The sequence below is a fragment of the Scomber scombrus genome, chromosome 4, assembly GCF_963691925.1.
Source record: "Scomber scombrus chromosome 4, fScoSco1.1, whole genome shotgun sequence".
NCBI classification, from domain to species: Eukaryota; Metazoa; Chordata; class Actinopteri; order Scombriformes; family Scombridae; genus Scomber; species Scomber scombrus.
In genome coordinates this window covers 3535375-3554570 of record NC_084973.1, presented here as the reverse complement: position 1 = coordinate 3554570, position 19196 = coordinate 3535375, and the positions used below count along the sequence as shown (strand labels likewise).

Below are 19196 nucleotides of genomic sequence, written 5' to 3'. Positions count from 1 at the left end.
ATTAATCTTTGTGGTTTACCTTTTCTGAGCAATTGTGTAACACTTACTCTCCATATCGATACACCCTGCTTACTGACCCTTGGACAGCTCATCAGCTCATCTGGTGTGTGTGTGTGTGTGTGTGTGTGTGTGTGTGTGTGTGTGTGTGTGTGTGTGTGTGTGTGTGTGTGTGTGTGCGTGCGCTCTGGCAGTGACATCATGTTATTGATTCCCTGTGATGGTAAAAAATATATTAAAAAAAGGAAGTCGAAGCAGCATTCAGCCTGTTGAACCCATTTAAATGTATTGGTCTGCACATGGAGGTAAATCTCAGCAGTTGAATAGTTAAATGCAGTGGGGCAACTGGGACAGCTGGGAGGTCTGTTGCTGTGTGGCTGAATGCTTTGATTATCTGGCTGTAGTGCTAATTCTCCTTTGGGGAAACAAATAATTGAACTGAATTGAACTGAGGAACACTGTGGAGGCTGAATACATCTATATATTCAGCTTTTACATTCCAGTACTACGAAAAGGGGTAAAAAAAAAAACCCTCATAGAATCTCTCACCTCTCACATAATACTCACATATGATATTAGAGTGATTTTTAGCATTAAGACTGCTAAAATGCTAATACATTCTACTCTAATGCTTGCTGATCTATGACCTAGAAAAAACAAATGCTTTCACTGTGCCCAAGGCGATATTATCCAACTATTCAATATGCTAAAAGCCAACTGCAATGCAATAAACATCCTTATGCAAAACACTAATGCAGAAGGCAGAAAGGGATTGAAAAGCCATCTCAGCTTCTGGCTTTCATCAGACACCAAGCTTTATATGGGTTGACCTATGACTTATTTGTTACACATTCAGTTCAGGCATATGAATAAAATACAAGAGATTATGTAATGCTTTGTGTTCCAGCACTACATACTAAGGTTGCATGTATGGAGAAGAAACGGAGAGACAAAAAGAGTGTTGTGGGTCAATAGAGGTATGGGATGCAACATGGAGGAGAGGAGATAATGACATTTTAATAGGAAAATAATTAGCGTGGCATCACTAGATGTCGGGAAAATGACTGATGAGGGATGAGTCCAGAGCTCAGCAAGTTCACACCTGTATGTTTGCTCACACTCCCTAATGTGTTTTCTTCATCGTTGAGCGGCTTACTGGCATTGATTAATGCCAACTATTAACATTCAGCGGGTGTGCCGGCGAGGCAGATAGCACGAAATCGATACTGTACCGGTATGTATGTTTTGTGGTGCATGCATCTGTTTATGTAGCGTGGAGGGAATAAGCATGTTTTATCTATAAAAAATATATTTAAAAAATGTGAAAAGACAGCAAAAAACCAATGATATAGTAGGAGAGTGGATTTGCGTGGAAATGTGTGTGTGTGTGTGTGTCTCACCCTGTGCGGACAGCTCTAGTGGGGACTTGAATTCGACTGAGGAGGGTCTCATCAGTCTCTTCAGAGTCTGAATCAGCTGCAGGAGGGAAAAAAAGAGATAGAGAGACACAGAGTATCGGTTAGAAAGTGAGAGAGAGAGAGAGAGAGAGAGAGACAATACTTACATCCAAAATGCCATCAGGATATTTTGAAATGAAATCAAAGAATTGATGAAGCAGAGATAAAGCTGCACACAGAGAGCTGAAGGAGACCCTGCAGCACTTTGATTCTTTTCATGCAGCACTGCAGCTGAAAAGGTCAGCGTGTCACGTACAGCGCAATGGCTGAGTATAAGTGAGAGGCACTTATGGTAATGTTTCCCCTCCATATAGGCACATCTGTCAGAGTGGATCCATAGTAAGTGAAAGGGCTTGGCGCAGCAGGGTCAAATCCAGCAATGCGTTCACCTGAAGTCACTGAACCCACTGTCAAAGCAGACCTTTGTGTGTGACACTGTTAGATATATTTTCGTGGAGTTCTCTTTGTAAGCTTCTCTGGCTTTAGCTATCTGTTAAAGGGATGCTTTTTTGTCATTCACATATAGGTGTTTTGTTGGGTAAATGTTCCGTGACGGTTTATTTAGACCTGACACGAGTGATATGGAAATATCGGGTGAGTATTGGGGCACCGGGTGCGTGACAGAGAGTGATGGCCCCATGGGGGAACAGCGGTGAGTTGAAAACCAATGATACGAAAGGAAGAAGAATGTTCTCTGACAGGAAACATACTTTAAGAGATGTATTTTAAAACACAGTTTTAACTCTAATTTGCTCCAATTCTTAATATTTATAATTGCTAAATTGAAAATATGAGAAAGTATTGATTTATGCCTTTTTGTTTCTGCGTAACAGATGCTAATTGAGTGATAAATTGGTCACAGTGCTTTTAAGAAGGTAGAACATGACATGTATTCAGTTTCTCAGGGCTTATGTAACCTTTTTCTGCTTAGCATTTACTCTAATGTGCCTCTATTCAATTAAGACTAGCACTGTGTTAAAAGTCCTACGGTAATATTGTTAGGTTCGACCTGGTGTGGAAGTGATTGAGGCGCTTATTGATGAGAAATTGCCATCACATTAACATAACTAGGTGCATGTCTGAAGGAGTTTAAAGGCTTCATCAGGATTGCTTGCCAGATGGTTGAATAGTTTCAAAGGCCCCCCTTTTTCTCTCTTTGGGCTGTTTCCAACAATTTTCTGTAACTTTCTGAGACCAACAATCTGACTTTCACACCCCTGCCGTGATAGGCCAGCTGTGTGGCAGTGAGAATGAAGCCAGGGGTAACTATTTCTGCCACTTTTTATCTGAATAACTGAGTGCAACACCTTGAATGCCAGCAGGAGATTGAAATCTGAAAATGTGCGCTGGTATACTCATATTTAAACACACACACACACACACACACACATACCCCTAATGACCAGATATTCAGTCTGTGGACTTGTAGACAATATATAATCGAAAATTTCTATCCACATTTATTTAAACCGCTTCATGAAATCTTTTTTAAAAAGTACAGTTATACAATATAAATAAATATGCTTTGATTCGCACTACTGCCACATCTCCATTAGCAGCCAAGAAAGTCCCTTTTCGGTAGTGACATTCTTCAAAGGATGTGGCCTGTATAGAAGCTGCAGGCTGAACCTGTGCAACCACCATAAATGAGGCACTCTAAAGTAGATTTATCATGACAAGCTCCCATCACTGATCTCAAAGACCAAAATTTGGGATACTGAAAGAGCATCTCTTGGCTGCATTTAAGGAGCTTTTGAAATGTCCTGTCAACCCGCTGTTACACATTTGGTCTTGAAATGTGGAGTTTGATAGAAAAATATTTTATAGCCCCTGAAATTCACATTGGAAAAACACAGGAGCAATCTACTGACCCCTTTGATTAGATTTTGTGAATTTCTACTGCAGCTTTTCACACTTGATAACACGAAAAGCCTTTGGCCCTCATCGCCACACTGTCTCCTACTCCTTCTCCTTCTTGTCCCAACTCATCGTCCATGTCCCTATTCTCACTCCCTGAGGTCTGGTCCAGAGCCAGCTGGTGTGCCATCACACATGGAGCCTCGTAGCCAAATGACATTTGCACGTTTCATCTTCCAGTAATCTATGCTGTGCATCCGTTAGTTCAAAGAGGAAAGAGGGTTGGACAGTGCCTTATTTAGATTTATGTAGATTTTAGGGTAATCTTTCAAATATTATTGAGAACTGTTTATATTGAGGGCATGAAGATGTATCCAAAATTGGACAGGATGCTGGATATTCATGAGAAATGAAGAAATAATATTTTGGTTGCTTTTGTTAAATTAGTGTAAGCTGAGTGATTTAAAAAAAAAGTTATTGTCACTGTGGCATTATCCACTGGTTTGTGGGCTGCCATTATGAAGCCTCGAGTTTGCATTTTGATGTCTGCCATCTTGGTTTTCTGCAGCCAGATTTGACCATATTTGGACGAGAAGGTGGAACCGACCCTAACATTCTAGCTTAATTAGCAGGGTGCATTTACAGTCTATGATTAAATTTGATAATGCTAATGCTAATTTTCGCTAGTGAAAAACAGGCTTAAAACCATTTCAAAAAAATGTACCCACCAAAAAAAACCTAAACATCCAACTCCTTTTACTGTTTTTTAACACAATCAAACACTGAATAAGACTTTTTTTAGCCAAAGTGACCAAAATTAGCTTTCATGAACTGAAAACACACTTGAATAATTAAGGCTAACGCAACACCCGTTCTGTGAATCTGAGGTTATGGCATGGTTACGTTATCTAACCCATGTAGTTGCTGTGGTAGCAACTTGTCAATCACAGTTCCCCCACACTAAAGCGTACCTGCTTTATAGTCCATTTTACTCTAAATGGGACCATAATTTACAAAATGAACATCATTCTGTATGGAAGAAGACTTGAAACAGTTTATTGAGGTAATAAATCAAGTCGGAAATAGGGTCATTTTCTCATAGACCTCCATACAATTGGATGTCTTCGGAGCCAGAGGTGTCGCCCCCAGGTGGCCAATTTCAATGCTAGGAAAATTCCATACTTTTGGAATGCTTTTTGTGCTATTTGCATTTTTAAGGAAACTAATGGAAATGTTGGCTGTATGTATGAAACCTTTGTGACTAAAAGTTGCATCTCTTGACACATGAAATATGTTCGATCTCTAAAGATAGGGGGTGCAAGATAAAATTATTTTGTCATGTCTCTATATTAACTCAAACCTCTCTTCAGATAACATTGCAGCAATAAGCAGACACAAGGTCTATTGATAACAATGACGGTGGATGGATGCATGGAGGGAATGAGTAGAAGGTTAAAGGTCACAGTACTACAGTATGTGTGCTGCTAATGCAACCTGCTCTGGTGCTTAACCCTGACATTTCCCTGAGGCTTTACCATGGCAAGCCATCAATAGAGCATGGCTCTTCAAGGCCAGTGTCAGTGCAGCAAATGTTAATGCAAGGAAGCTGTAACCAAGTAATAATGTTTAACTAGAGCAGTGAATGTGATCTAATTATCACTTGTGCTATTGTTAAACTAAGCAAATACCTACAGGGAAACTAAGTTTAGGTGTTAGAGGAAAGGTAACCAAGGTGTTAGCAGGAATCTCATCGCTTATTTATGTCACACGTTTGCTTTGAAGTTGGTAATTCGCTTAAAATTGTGCTTGCATGAGGAGTGCTCTGTTTTAAAGTTCACTAAGACTTTTAAGCTTAGCAGAAGTATTTGGGTTTCAAACATGATGGTAAAGGCTAAATGTGTAAAAGCAGCTTTTTCTCTCTGTTTTGGTCTTAAATGTTGTTTTTGATTCCCTGAAATTGAGTGCTTTCTTTAGAGTTGGGTTAATTTAGAACTCTGGTCTGTAGTTGCAGTGTGTATGGGGTAAACAGAGCTTCGTAGAAATGCGTATAATATTGTGATGAATATGTAAATGTACCTAAACAGATGGAAGCTGTAGCATGGTGCTTCATTGTCTTTTTATAGGCATTACATTCACTAATGTATTATAAGGGCTATAGATCACCACTGTAAAAGAGACGTCTGATAAACTGATGACCACCTCGAATAGCAGGATCCATGGAGGAATATATAAAACTTTACCCGAGCAGAGAAAAGTGATTTAAAAATCTGTGATATCATCAATCAATCAATGTAAAGTCTGTGGGCAGAGCAATGAGCAATTCTTGGACTGAATGACTGTCATTTTTGGTCCGGTATCCAGCTCTTATAATACATCCATGATGTCATTGGAAAAGGAAGAAAAATGCTAATGGTTTCATGCATGTATTGTTCTCTTTATTATCTACCTTGGTAACTTGTTTAGAGCTATATAGCTATCTCCACCTTCCCTCCCTCCTCAACGCATGCCCCGTAAGAGAGGAATTACCCATTCTGTTACTTTTATGTGGTACTTACAGCAACAAGCTAAAGACCTGCTGTTTTTGCATGAAAAAAAGCATTTTAGAATTTAGCGAGCTTAAAGTAAAAGTAGTTTTAGTAACGCTAAACTTGCATAGGTTTTGTATTGCTCTTCATCTGTGGGCTGCCAGTTTCAAATGGTGTTTGTCAAGGTGAGACATTTTTCATGTTCTTGATAGGTTTTCCTATTTCAAAACTGAATATGCTAATCAGCACACGCCTCATGTAGGGGGAAGCATTACATTCTTTGATTCTTTCATTCAGTCATGGTGGGGGAAAACTGAGTTTTTGGTGTCACAGCAACCCCGTAGCCTTTTTGTTACCTTACATAATGTATTCCAATCAGTTCCACATTCTAAATTTGGGACAAAGAGGGCTCTGGTGTCAGATTAGTACTCTGTATCTGAAGATACCTTTGAAGTATCAGGTGAGGAAACAGTGGATTGGTGTGCATCCCTAGTTTTGATCTCAAGACAAAGACTAGGGATGAAATAAAATACAATATTGTATTGAGTCAGTGAGTGAGTGACTATGGTGATATCTATGCATTGACCTCTTAGACCTTATAAATATTTAGAAATGCAAAAATATAAATTTATTTTCACTTTTTTCTTTTTTTTTGTTCTTTAAAAAAAAAAAAATCACTTTTCTTATGTATGATCTTTGCAGTGTAGCAGGGCTGGTGGCACAGCCATAAGGTGTGATGCTGGGAGGAGCGTAGCATCATCTGAAGGCAGCTCGGTCAGTCGGTCTATTAATAGTGGCTACCCAGCTGAGCCTGCAGGAGCGCACACAGGCAGCAGCAGGGGGGGAAATTGTTAAATGCAGTGAATAAGCCCTTCCCTGTTCATCCCCCTCCTCATGTGACTTGTACTGAATCACTGTGGAGAAGAGGCCAAATGTCACAGTGACTGACAGTGTACTGCGAGCGGATCTTTATATGTAGAAGACTCGGGCCAAAAGCACAAGCAAACAATGTGACTGTTGGAAATGTTCTGAAACAATAATATAGAAGAGATACGACCATGGTAATTAATTCCAGAATAGCTCAAAGATTTGCTAGCACTTGTGATGAACTACCTTTCCAATAAACCCCCATTACTTTCTGGGAATTTCTGACAGCTACAATATTGATATGATAGAAGAATTGCAGAGGTGTGAACAAATCATTGGCAAGTCTCCATTCCATCTCACATCTAAATAAAACCCCAAATAATACATTTTCACACGTCAAAGCGGAAAATGAATGATAGCTGAATTGACATGGCTTCTTTTGGCACTTAAACTGAGCCATCATTAATGTCATCAGTTCAACCTTGAATGTAATTCAATATCAACATATCCTGGGAAAAGCACAGGTGTAACTAATGACAATAATAATAGATAAATATCATCCGGGTGTTTAAAGGTCCTGTTTCCTGTTAATATGCATGCAGGCTCACTGGCATGATTTATTGAGGCAGTTAAATAGAACAGAGTCATCATTAAAGTTATTAAATAACAGTATAACAGCACTTAATTATATCTGAACCCATTATTGAAAGTTTGAATAGAATAACAAGCTTTTCGAAACCATAATTAGGTCATGGTGTTTTTCTGCTGACCATGCAACTTTTTTCCTCCTGGGTCAAAACTGACCTGGTTTGACTGTTTATAAAGCGTAAGGTATAAGTTGTTAGAACTTCTTAGCCAACTTCATTCCAACTTATTACCACGTTTTACACAATTTTTTTTTAGAAATTATGGTCAATAGGCCTCATTTAGATCAATATCAAATCTTTGAGTTAACACCTTTTGTCATCACGGGTCAAATTTGACCCAAGGACAAGAGGGGGGTTAACACTTTAGCTCTGTTGTCAAGTTTTACTGGCTGAGGAAGCAGGAAACTCAGCTTTGATTGGCAGCTTAACCCTCCTGTTGTCTTCCAGTTGTCCGTGCAACTTTTGTTCTCCTGGGTCAAAACTGACCCGGCTTGGCTTGGCAGTTTTTAAAGCATAAGGTATAAATTATCGCCCAATTATGTGTTAGACCTTTTTAGCCAACTTCATACCAACTTATTGCCGCAGGTTTTACAAATATTTTTGGAAAAGGCCTCGTTTTAAATGATATCGACTTCATGTTTGAGTTAACGCCTGTTGTTCTATCGGGTCAAAATTGACCTGTGTACAATAGGAGGGTTCATTTATGTTCACAACCTGTTGCAACAACCTGAAAATGAGATGCTCTTTGCTATAACAAAAAAGAGCAAAGAGAAGTAAAATGTTTGGTAAGAGGTTTGATAGCTTAGCATACATAGCGGTTACCCAACCAACTTAATAGTTGTCTAAAGTTAAAAAAAATAAGCATCTTTAGCTTAATCGTGGTGGAAGTGATTTTTTATTAGGCTTGCCATTTCTTCCACATTCGAGGATTATGCTATACTTGAACAAAAACTTCTCTCTAATTCTTGTTTTGTGCTGTAGAGCAATCCCACAGATTGTTTTTCCAAGGTAGAAACAAATGATGGCTGTTATGATAATTATAATGATTTGCTTTTCATACTTATTATACTAAATCCCACATCTTAAAATACTATATGTGGCACCATCATGATGTTTATCAGTCTGTCTGACAACCTATGCCCCCATCTTGATCGCCCTCACAGCTTTACACTGTATTCAAGCGCTGTGTTTCTTTAGGTCAGTATCCATTTTAAACTTTCTCTGTAAAGACGTCAGGAGAAGCTCTACATGAGTTTTTTTTTTTACCATCAAAGTGCAAACAAAGCACTTGTACAGTGGTTGTAAATGTGGTTGCATGAGAAAGAATGAATAATTTAGTGTGTGGGCATGTTCGTGTGCATATGCTACGTGTGAGTGAGTCTGCATATACAGTAGAGGAGTGTGTATCAGTCTCTGTGGGGGAGGAAGGGTTATGGCAGGAGTACTGGAAGAGGTACGAGTATGTGAGTAAATGTGTGAGTGTGTAATTGCAGCAAGGGGGAGTGGGTGTATGTGTGTGTGTGTGTGCGACGTTACTTAATTGAGTGGGTGTCAAGGAGTCTATTTTGCTCTCATTTCGAAGAGTTGTGTGTGTGTGTGTGTGTGTGTGTGTGTGTTCTTCTTCATTGTCCTCCCCTGTGCCTGTGCCTGTGTGTGGCAGGCTGACAGCAGGATCAGAGATGGAGCCAGGCAGCAGCAGGTGGAGATAAGGTCATCATTCACACTCTCGCCTCATATATATATATATAAAAAAAAAAAAAAATCACTTTCACATGCATTCTTTTTTTTCCGCATGCACAAAAATGGCTCCCTCTTTCATTATTTTACCATGCATATGCAAAAAGTGCTCTTAAGTTCACCTCATTAGACGCTGCAAGCCTCTGCGATATCAAGAGACAAAGCCAACAGATTGTCTACATGATTTATCTGCACAGCACTATGGATACCATATGGCTCTGAGCATGTGTGTGTGTGTGTGAGTGTGTTTGCATATTGATGATTATGAGTAAGCATGCTGCATATGCATGTAGACACTTAAAGTAAACTTCTAACTAGTGGAGTGTGGGAGTCTCGTTTGTTCTTGAGGCTTGTTGCGAGTCAGGATTTAAAAAAAAAAAGACAACTACCTTTTCTCCATTGGCGCTCCCCAGCACATAACATCCCATGATATGGATGAGGTTGGGCTCTGGGTTAAGCTTGCTCATCAGCCTGCTGAGCCGCCGCCAAAACCTGAACACGCAGAAGAGGTAAAAAAAAAAAAAAGTCAACGACAGCTGGATGAGAGCAGCAGAGGAAATGAGAAAAGTGAATTTGTAAGAGGTCGAAGGTCAAAATGGGGATGGTGGTTTGATAAGAGTAGGAATGAATAACAATATGACAAAAATATATTCTCAACACAAGCTAGAGGCACTTTATGGTTGGAGATATAAACAGCATGCTTCAATGTAATTCACTGATTTATGTATAAAGGGTATAAGGAGAAGCTGAGTTTCTGAGCCATCCCTGCAGATTTCAAATGGAGCACTACTGACAGCCTGAAATACCCTTGGGGCAAATTTTAGGACTCTATGTTCTAAAACAACATTTCTCTGTGCCAAAATGATACAATTTTAAAAGAATGACGCATGTTGTCATAAACATTTGAGTTTTGTGAATGGAAATTTGTCCCTACAGATTTGTGGTTACAAGTCTTACTGGATCATGTCATCTTCCTTCTCCACTTTGGCAAAGGTGGCGACTTTATTCTTCAGCAGGTACAGATGTCCCGGTCCTCCCTGGGGAAAGGTGTTATTTTATTATAAAGATTGTTCTTAATGATAACGTCAGCTTTTATATTTCTCTATATGCAGCAGTATGTAACTGTGTGTAATCCTCACACTCTCTCTTCACCATATGTCCAATATATAGAATTATACATGATACTTACACAGAAAGACTAAAGACCAAACTTCAGCATTGGAAAGCAGTAAAACGCAACCAAAAACTGTTAAAGAACCTGAAATAAAACGTCAGTCACTGCTTTCAAGCAAGCGGGGAGTTCCGGTCCTCTGAAATGAGGCCAACGCGGAAGTAACTTAAAACTGCATTCTATCAAAAGGCCACCAGGGGGCGACCGTTTTGATGTCAAAAGGACTTCCTCAGTAAACGTTTTCAAAATGTGTTTATGGTCTCAATTGCTAGTTTAAAGCCTTCTTCAATGCAGTATGATGTTCATTCGGGACATTTTGGCCTCCCTGATTTTATATTTGACGATAAAGCAGGGTATGCATTAGGGCGTGGCTACGTCGTGATTGACAGGTTGATTGGTTCATAGGTTCAGGAGGGCGCCTCATGCTCCTCCTGATGCCCATATAAGTAGAATCCGTGTTTTTATTTTTCCGCGCATGCACCTGAGATTTTCAAGATGGCGCTGCTCAGATCCGATACTATTGAAACTTGAACTTCCAAGTCCTGTTTTAAAATCTCAATGATGTAATAATGTCAATATCAAACTAAGAGTATTTCAGTCAGGAACATTTTTCATCATAGATCAAACCATTTATTGCGACAAATGGAAATACTGTTTTCTTGGTGCTCTTATCTAAAACAGGGAGCGCAATGCAAAACCCCTGATGCAGAGTGAGCCTAAGGCAAGACATGAATTCCAGATTGACCCTTGAGCCACGATGGGAACCTGAACCAGAAAGGTGGAGGCTGGGGTGATGGAGGCAAAGCTTTGCCAGCAGCAGTGTGAGCGACTGCACTCATGTAGCAAGGATCAGTGTAGGAGGGAGTCATATTTAAATGGACTGCCTTGTTGTGAGAATGGCTGTGATTGGTGTGTGACTGATAAGGTATGCTGATTAAATCAGTGGCTTTCAGCTGATTACATCTGGGGCGCTTTTTCATGTTGTAAAAAAAAAAAAAAAAGCTGTTTTTTCAATATTTCATTTTTTTCATGGCCTTTCACTGACATTTCCCATCGTCACAGCTCAACGGATGTGCCGAGACCATACACGAGCTGAGGTGTCGCGGTTAAATTATGAATGTGATGTTGAATTTGATGGATTTGGAGCCGCATTAGTAAAGGTTCATGGGTGTTGTAGTTTTTTTTTTTTGTAGGCTACTCACAAATGAGTTTTTTTTACCTTTGGAAAAAATCAAAGTGCATGCCAATCGATCAATTTATTCATCTCATCTTTTTTTGAATGATGAAAGAAACACTGAATGAGAGATTGCATTGAGTTGAGGCTTGTAATCTCACAGATGTGGCTGGGGTGTGGTGGTCCTGATGTGGGTGGGTTATGAATATTCCACCTACACTGCAGTTATGTGTGAGCTATTGGATAGGTGGCACAGATACATAACCTCTGTAATATGAGACTGATATCATATGTAAAATATCATCGACTTACTGTTGAGTAGTCACAACACGACATGATCAATGTGGATAGAGAATAATAGGAATATTATGAAATGTTATAGTCTCTTCTTGGCTCTTCTAGATGACAATATTAAGTATGTTAATTTTACTATAAAATACCAAACAATGCCAGATATGATATTATGATATATGAGATAAGTCATATTATAGGAATATTACACAGGGCAAGAAATTACAAGTTATATATAATGTATATAATATAAATAAAGTTTATTATTAGGTATTACGAAAGGTATATTATTGTTATTGTTGTTGTTGTTGTTATAATAATAATAATAATAATAATAATAATAATAATAATAATAATAATAATAATATTATTAATAATAATAATAATAAGACATTAGGAATATTACACAGGGCAAACAATTAAAATAAGGTATATATTATATATAAGGTAAGGTATATTACTAGGTATAGTATATTATTATTATTAGTAGTAGTAGTTGTTATTAGAACTATTATTAGTAGTATTATTATTATAGGTTATATTATTATGAGCAAGGAATTGTAATTGGTTCATTATACTTAAAAAAACATCATAGTAACATTCTAAATGACAATATTAAATATTTTCATTACTTATTATTATGACACTAGGACGTCATAGTGGACACATTTCCTTATTCTCAGCTGATGTAATGAGTGTTTGCCCTGAAATTTTTGTCTGCAGCTGCATCTAATATGATTTTATCTGGAGGCTGGTGGATCCCAGTGTGAATTTTCACAGATAAAAGTTGTGATAAATTGAGGAGAGGCTCATGACATCAGCAGCTGATGGCTGGTCGAGGGACAACCCACGCAGCTCATTATTTTTAATTAGATCCACCCTTTCAGTACCAGCCCATACTGCTGTGAGAGCAGAAGCCAATTTTCTGTGTTTGACTTGTCATAGTTTAATTAAAGTTGGAGGTAGAAATTGCAATTTTTGGATGTAGGCTGGCAATAACAAAATATTAATTTAAAATATCATACAAAGCTTTAAATATGGTAAAAATACAATTTAAATATATAATCAGTTGTCTGCAATCCATTTCTACTAGTTACCTTCTCTTAGTGTAACCCAATCCTAATTTGAAGGTAAAGGCGACCCAATAATGTCAAAATGTTTCTCAACACTGTCTCTTCTGCCACTCACCTGGCAGAAAATGAGCATGTTCCAGATTTTGCAGCCTTTTCTGTAGGCAGTCAGCTTCTTCTCTATCTCCTCTGGGTGAGAGACAATCGAGAGAGAGAGAGAGAGAGAGAGAGAGAGAGTTGTTACTTTTCCCACCATAATGGTGAGACACATAAATTGGCTGTCCCTCGAGATGGAGACACACACACACACACACACACACACACACACACATGCAGACACACACAAGCAGAGAAACAATGAGTCATCTCTGTGCTCCAGCGAGCTGCAACTTATCCCTCCCTCATCTTTTTCACATTTACACCAAGAGAGTAATTTTCACTTGAGAGCTACCGTTTAAAAACATAAAGCACGTCACACTCACCAAGGATGTCATCAAACGTGGCATGTTCATGGTCCTTTAAATGGAAAATGAAGGCAGAATTAATATTTCATTAAAGCCCATTGAGCAAAAAATGGATTTAAAAAGGAAGAACACGCTGATTGCCTTTGCAGAACAATCATTCATTTGCAGCCATTAATGGAAACAGATTACATTTAGTCTTTATTCAAAGAATGACGATTCTAAACTTTCATAATTACAGCCAATTAGACTTTTGAAGAATGACAACATTATATTTCTATTTGCTTCCAACTTTGTTGATGGGAACTCTCCAAGGGGTTGATTAGGGGAAATATATCTACACTAGTGTATGTATTTTTTCAGTTGATCCTCTAATCTTTGCTATTAAGGAAAAACCCTAACCCTAACCCTCTTTGGTCAATCAATAAATATAATCAATCACAGGACAGGTCACAGTGTAGGTAGACATTTATTTGCTTTGGGGGGGGGGGTCACAAGACAACAAGAGTGACTCCAGCAGCTGTATGAGACTGTATTTGCCAATTAGCTTTAAATACAGAGCACAGCTTACCTAATTAGTTTTGCAGGTATTTAGTCATAAACCAATGTACTGGACAAAATAAAATTGTGATGATGTCACTATATAAAAACTAATAAGATAAATGAGTTATTACAATTCATTCAGATGGGAACATGAATGTCTGTACCAAATTTTATGGCAAACCATTAATGTGAACCTCATGGTTTCACTAAGGGAACATTCAAGGGGATCACCAAAGCCATTAGGATTCATTTTCCAAGATTCATTAATGTCTGTAGAGTAGTTGTAGATGTCGAGATATTTCACAGGACATGTAAAAACTTTGATAAGATGAAAAGTCAGAGGAACACTAAAGTCGGTAAGATTCATCCTCTGGGAGATTCATTCACTCACTTGTGTCCCAAAAACAAGTGATTGGATTTTTTGGGAATGCTTGAAAGAACATTGATTGTCACTACAACCTTCTAGTGTTTTGTTCTCCTTCCTGGAAGAGAAAAATAACAGCTGGTACGCAGGAAATGATTGACTTTATACTTTCATCTGAAGAGACAAAGATCCGGATGCCACTTAACAGAACCTCAAAGAAACACTTCGATAAATCAGTTTCTTGCTTAGGAGAGGTTTCAAGTAGGTCACAGTAAGACTCTGTTATACCTGACTGAATGAATCCACCACTTACTGGCCTTTGCTTCTGATTGTCTGACTGGATAATATGATGTCTGTTCTTCAACTTTGTTATCAAATTTCACCAAAAGCTTTTCTGTCAGTTTTCATAGTTTTAACATTGGTCCAATACAACTATTGGGTTGGTTGGCAGAGGTCCCAGTTAAATCTCATGGTGAGAAGCTTTATCAATAAGATGTACAGTTCTCTATCAGTGCAAGACTAGTGTCCAGCTGTCCTCAATCTACAAATACCCCCTTCGAGTCGTATTTAATTTAAGATGAAAGGGTGTGGCTTGGGGGTGTGACGAGACGAAACGCGACGATATTTCTCGTCGACGTGAATTTTGTCTCGCGAAGCTATAATTAAGGGGCGCACAAAAAAAAAGAAAAAAAGACGATCGGTTTTCTATCGCTCATTTGCACGTCATGTCTTCTTTTTATAATGTCACGTGTGGATCATTAACCTTGTTGCAGCTTCAACCTGCTGAGAAGATCTCACAGAAGTAGGAGATGAGGAGAGGAACAGTGGTAAGTTGACCTCAGGTCTCTACAATGAGAGCCTGAGGTAGCGGAGAAATCTAGCGCAGTTATGGAAGCCTAATGATGCAAAAAGTAAAATGAGTCACACTACCAAATTATAACACAATTTATATGTTGTTCTACTTGTGTAATTATGTGATGCAGGATTTGTGCAATTTACTTTTATTTCTGTGTTTTTTTATTAACAATATGTTATAATTTATGATAATTGGATTCTTTATTTCATTTATATTTATATATAAGAATTGTTTCTACTCTTTATAATTTATTTTTTGGTATTTGTGATTGTATCTAACTTTTGTATTTATTGTTGTTATTTACATAAATACCAAAATGATCCATCTATAAAATATCTATATGGGGAAACCTTTTACAGTGCTGCATACTGCATATGATAATTATATATTTAGAAAGTAGAACTAAAGTGATTCATTACAACATTATTAGTTAAAACATTTCAATTCAATTTCCATTTTGTGAATTTTAAATAAAAGAACAGTCATGTATTTCCTCATTGAAGTTTTCTTAAAAATATAGTTAAAATCTCATCTCGTGAGCTGAGTGTATCGTCACACACCCCTAGTGTGGCTACATCATTTTTTGGGGTGAAACAATTCATCCCCACTTTATCCTAACTGTACTTTACCTACATAATCAGTAGGGCTGAGGTGTACTCTGGCAAATAAAAGTTTACAGACTGGTTGTAGCTGCTGTGGCAGTGGGCCAATCACATGTTGCATTAAATTGAAGAACACTTGGGTTGATTGGCTGTGAGCGAGTTCATACAAATAGTCATATTTTCTAGCTCTGGGTACAAAAAGGAATGTTTGCAGGTATCATTTGACGGGAGACGTTTCCAGACTACTTGGTAATGATTTCGGATGATGCATGCAATACGCCATCTGTGTTGGTCAAGATTGAAATATCTTTCCAGATGTTAGATGGATTTGGTGAAGGCATTCGTGTCCCACAGAGGAGGAATCCTAACGGTGGTTATTCCCTTACTTTTTCTAGCGCCACCAATGGATTGAAATGTTCACTGGTTCAACACAGTTCAGAACACCTATAAAACAAATCACATTTATGATTTGTTTTATAGGCTGACAATGACAAAGTGTAGCTTACACTGATGAAAGTTCAGTCAGGTATGCCATTAGAAAGCCAAACCTGGCAGGCTGAAGTGTCTTAAAGCGGCCACAGGGCGAGGATAAACAGTTTGATTGATATGACTTGGCATTTTCTCTGGCACTACCATGGCTGGTATAATACTTCATGGTAGAGATATCGCAATGTTTTATCTTAATTTTCATCCACCTAACACTATTGCTTTTTGTTTTATTACATAAATAAATACAGCACACAATGTCTTCAATCTAAATATGGTGGTATTGTAAAGATGTGGATGGCTACTCACATAGAGAATAGGGATGATGGAGGGGTCGTCCCTACGAATGATGTTAGGAACATATTCAGCCTTCGGGACCTTGGAGGATATCAGCTGTGGAAAATTGGAAAACATGCACAAAAGCCTCAATGCCATTGGCCGCCTAGATATGAAAAAAATTGCCTGAGATAGGCCAATTGTTCAACTTCAAAGTCAATTTTAAAGTTGATTGTTGCTAGGATCCTCACCATGATTTTAGGAGGGATAAAATCGTCCCCTTCACAGGCTGCTCTCTCCGCCTCCCTCTCCTCCTCCCAGTCGGCATCCTCATCCAGCCCTTCATCTAGTGTCCCTGAGGAGGTCTGAAGCTCGCCACCTGGCTCACACAAACACGCGCGCACATAAACAGGAACAAAGGGGCGAGATGAAAGGATAACACACGAACGAGATTAGATAGGAGGGTGCACCGTTTAAAAAAGCGTTGCACCTGTTATTTTATTTTTCCAGCACCGAGGGAAGGAAACGAGGAGTTAAAATCAGACAGCGGACGACATAATAACGTTCTCTCCTTATGCGCCCCGGTCAGATACAGACAGCTACAAAACAAAGCAACAGGCAGATGGGCAACAGGTTGGAGAGATGAGAACGGATGTGTGGATGGATGGCAACAGCCAGGTACACAGAGAGTATGCACACACAGCGTAGATACAAGGCAAACAGACACTGAGACTGATGAACCGGAGACACAAAGACAGCCGGAAACTGTGTGTATGTATCTCTCTGAGTGAAAGTGTATGTGTGTTTGTTTTGTCTGTGTCTGCAGGCGCACTCATGCATAATGTGTCTGTGTGCTTTCATGTGCGTGTGCACAGCATGTAGTCAATATTCTCCTACATACAAAACAGTATGCGTGTGAGTGCTTCCGTGTGCATTATTTTTGTAAATGCGCTTTATCGAGAACCATGTGTGTGTGCGCTTAAAGTCTGTTTTTGTGCGTGTGTGTGTGTGTGTGTGTGTGTGTGTGGTGTGCGAGTGATTGAGAGAGAGAGAGCATTGACTCACTGTCTCTGGAGTCATGCAGTGAGTCAGGCTTGACAGGGGTGGGGTCACTCCACGAGCGGCTGAAACTCTTGGCACGGCGGTCGGCGAAGGCTGATGGATTCAGGGGGGGAGGAAGAGAGTCACTCACACACACATACATACATACGCACTCTCCAAAAAGGCCCAGAAATCAACAGTTGTGTTTTGTTGATAGGTGTACCCTGCGTGCTTGTGAAGAACATAGAACATAATTATTTATAAGTGATTCAAGTGTCCCCGTTAGATAACTGGTTTCAGTGTTTTATAATAACATGGGGATAGGTTGCTATTCAATTATGTTGTTTACTGATTTTCATTCAAAATGTAGTAGGCTGAAATTATGATGCTGTGTTATCATTGTCCAAATTAAAGATTCAAAGCGATGTTTAATTAAAAACTAATAAACTAAAGAGAAACTCCAAGCCAGATAAAAATCAGATTGTGGCTGACCTGTAGTGGTTTAGCTTCTCATCTTACAGTGATGTAGATTTTGGTACATCATGACATCACCATTGGGCATGGTTACAAGTGAAACAGAGCATACAATATATGCAATATTCTATTAAATGTGTCAGGTGACGTGTTGAAATTGCTTGTTTTGTCCAGCCAACAGTAAAAAACATTAATTAACTGTCACATAAGACAAAGAAAAGCCAAAATCTAATTTAAAAATCTGGAACCACAATTTTTTAACTTTATCTCATACCGATATCAAGATAAGTTTGATACTGAGGTATTATTTCCATTCATATCACCCAGCACTACATTATTGTTCACTTTGGTGTCCATGGTTGTCTCATAAGTCACACTAATATGCAGAATTATCATGTGATTATGCTTCAAATTATACTGATGGCATCTGTAGATAACAGACAATACAATGAAAACTGCTAGAATTTGCAAAGTCAAAGGTGTTTCCATTGACTGTAACTTGTTAGGTTCATTGTATGCAGGATGTGTAGGATTTTTCAACCACAATAAGCAAATTTTCTTGCGGAATCTTTACCTAGATTTCTGAACTTCTAAACCCAAATGAGACAAAACACTTCATTTTGAATAGGAGAGTCAATTAAACTTGATTTGTGACTGAGTAGAATACTGCACACATTTCAAAATCAAATCAGAGGTGTCACAAATACAATATATAAAATATATACAGATGCCTTTTAACTTTCCGGTATTAAAACAATATGATAAAAATGACACAATTCCTTTTTATAAAGCGAATGAGTACACAGTCACAGTTACAGACACACTAGCACACTTCAGTCTAAACACTTAAATGTAGACTGACCCAACTGTCCATCAACAATGATTTTTAAGGAATGCCGGTTTCACAAACACACTGTAATACAACATCCCAGTAAACGTGCACAGTCCTGACGCTTCATGCATAAAGCACAATAACTGATAAATCTCAGTTCAAATGGTTACGATGGTACACACTGTAGCGCATGAATGCATGGAAATGTACTGACATCAGCACACAGATACACCGAAAGACTTACTCTGGACCTTCATCCTGCGGCTGCCCACCATCCTAAGGTGTTTGCGGAAATTTCTAGCATTTTTAGCAAAGAGAAAAGAGACAGTAATGTCAAGAATGAGGAGCAGAGTCAGCGAATAAAAGAACATATCAAACGTACAGACACAGATGAATAATAAACACAGACAGAAAACCATTCTGAATCCTAACCGGAGCTGTCAGCCAGTGCGCTACTTCATCTTTTTA

General features: G+C 38.6%; 1 protein-coding gene across 1 annotated transcript in view; it reads right to left on the bottom strand.

The window, feature by feature from the left end:
• The window catches only part of nsmfb (NMDA receptor synaptonuclear signaling and neuronal migration factor b), a 50108-nt gene that overhangs the window by 3257 nt on the left and 27655 nt on the right, over positions 1–19196 (bottom strand). Inside the window, exons 7-15 of the mRNA XM_062417809.1 lie at positions 18973–19025; positions 17447–17536; positions 16633–16760; positions 16415–16498; positions 13276–13309; positions 12912–12982; positions 10045–10124; positions 9477–9579; positions 1398–1473 (exon numbers count right to left, since the gene is read on the bottom strand). Of these exons, the coding sequence (XP_062273793.1) occupies positions 1398–1473; positions 9477–9579; positions 10045–10124; positions 12912–12982; positions 13276–13309; positions 16415–16498; positions 16633–16760; positions 17447–17536; positions 18973–19025 (719 nt within the window). The remainder of the gene's footprint in view (positions 1–1397; positions 1474–9476; positions 9580–10044; positions 10125–12911; positions 12983–13275; positions 13310–16414; positions 16499–16632; positions 16761–17446; positions 17537–18972; positions 19026–19196) is intronic.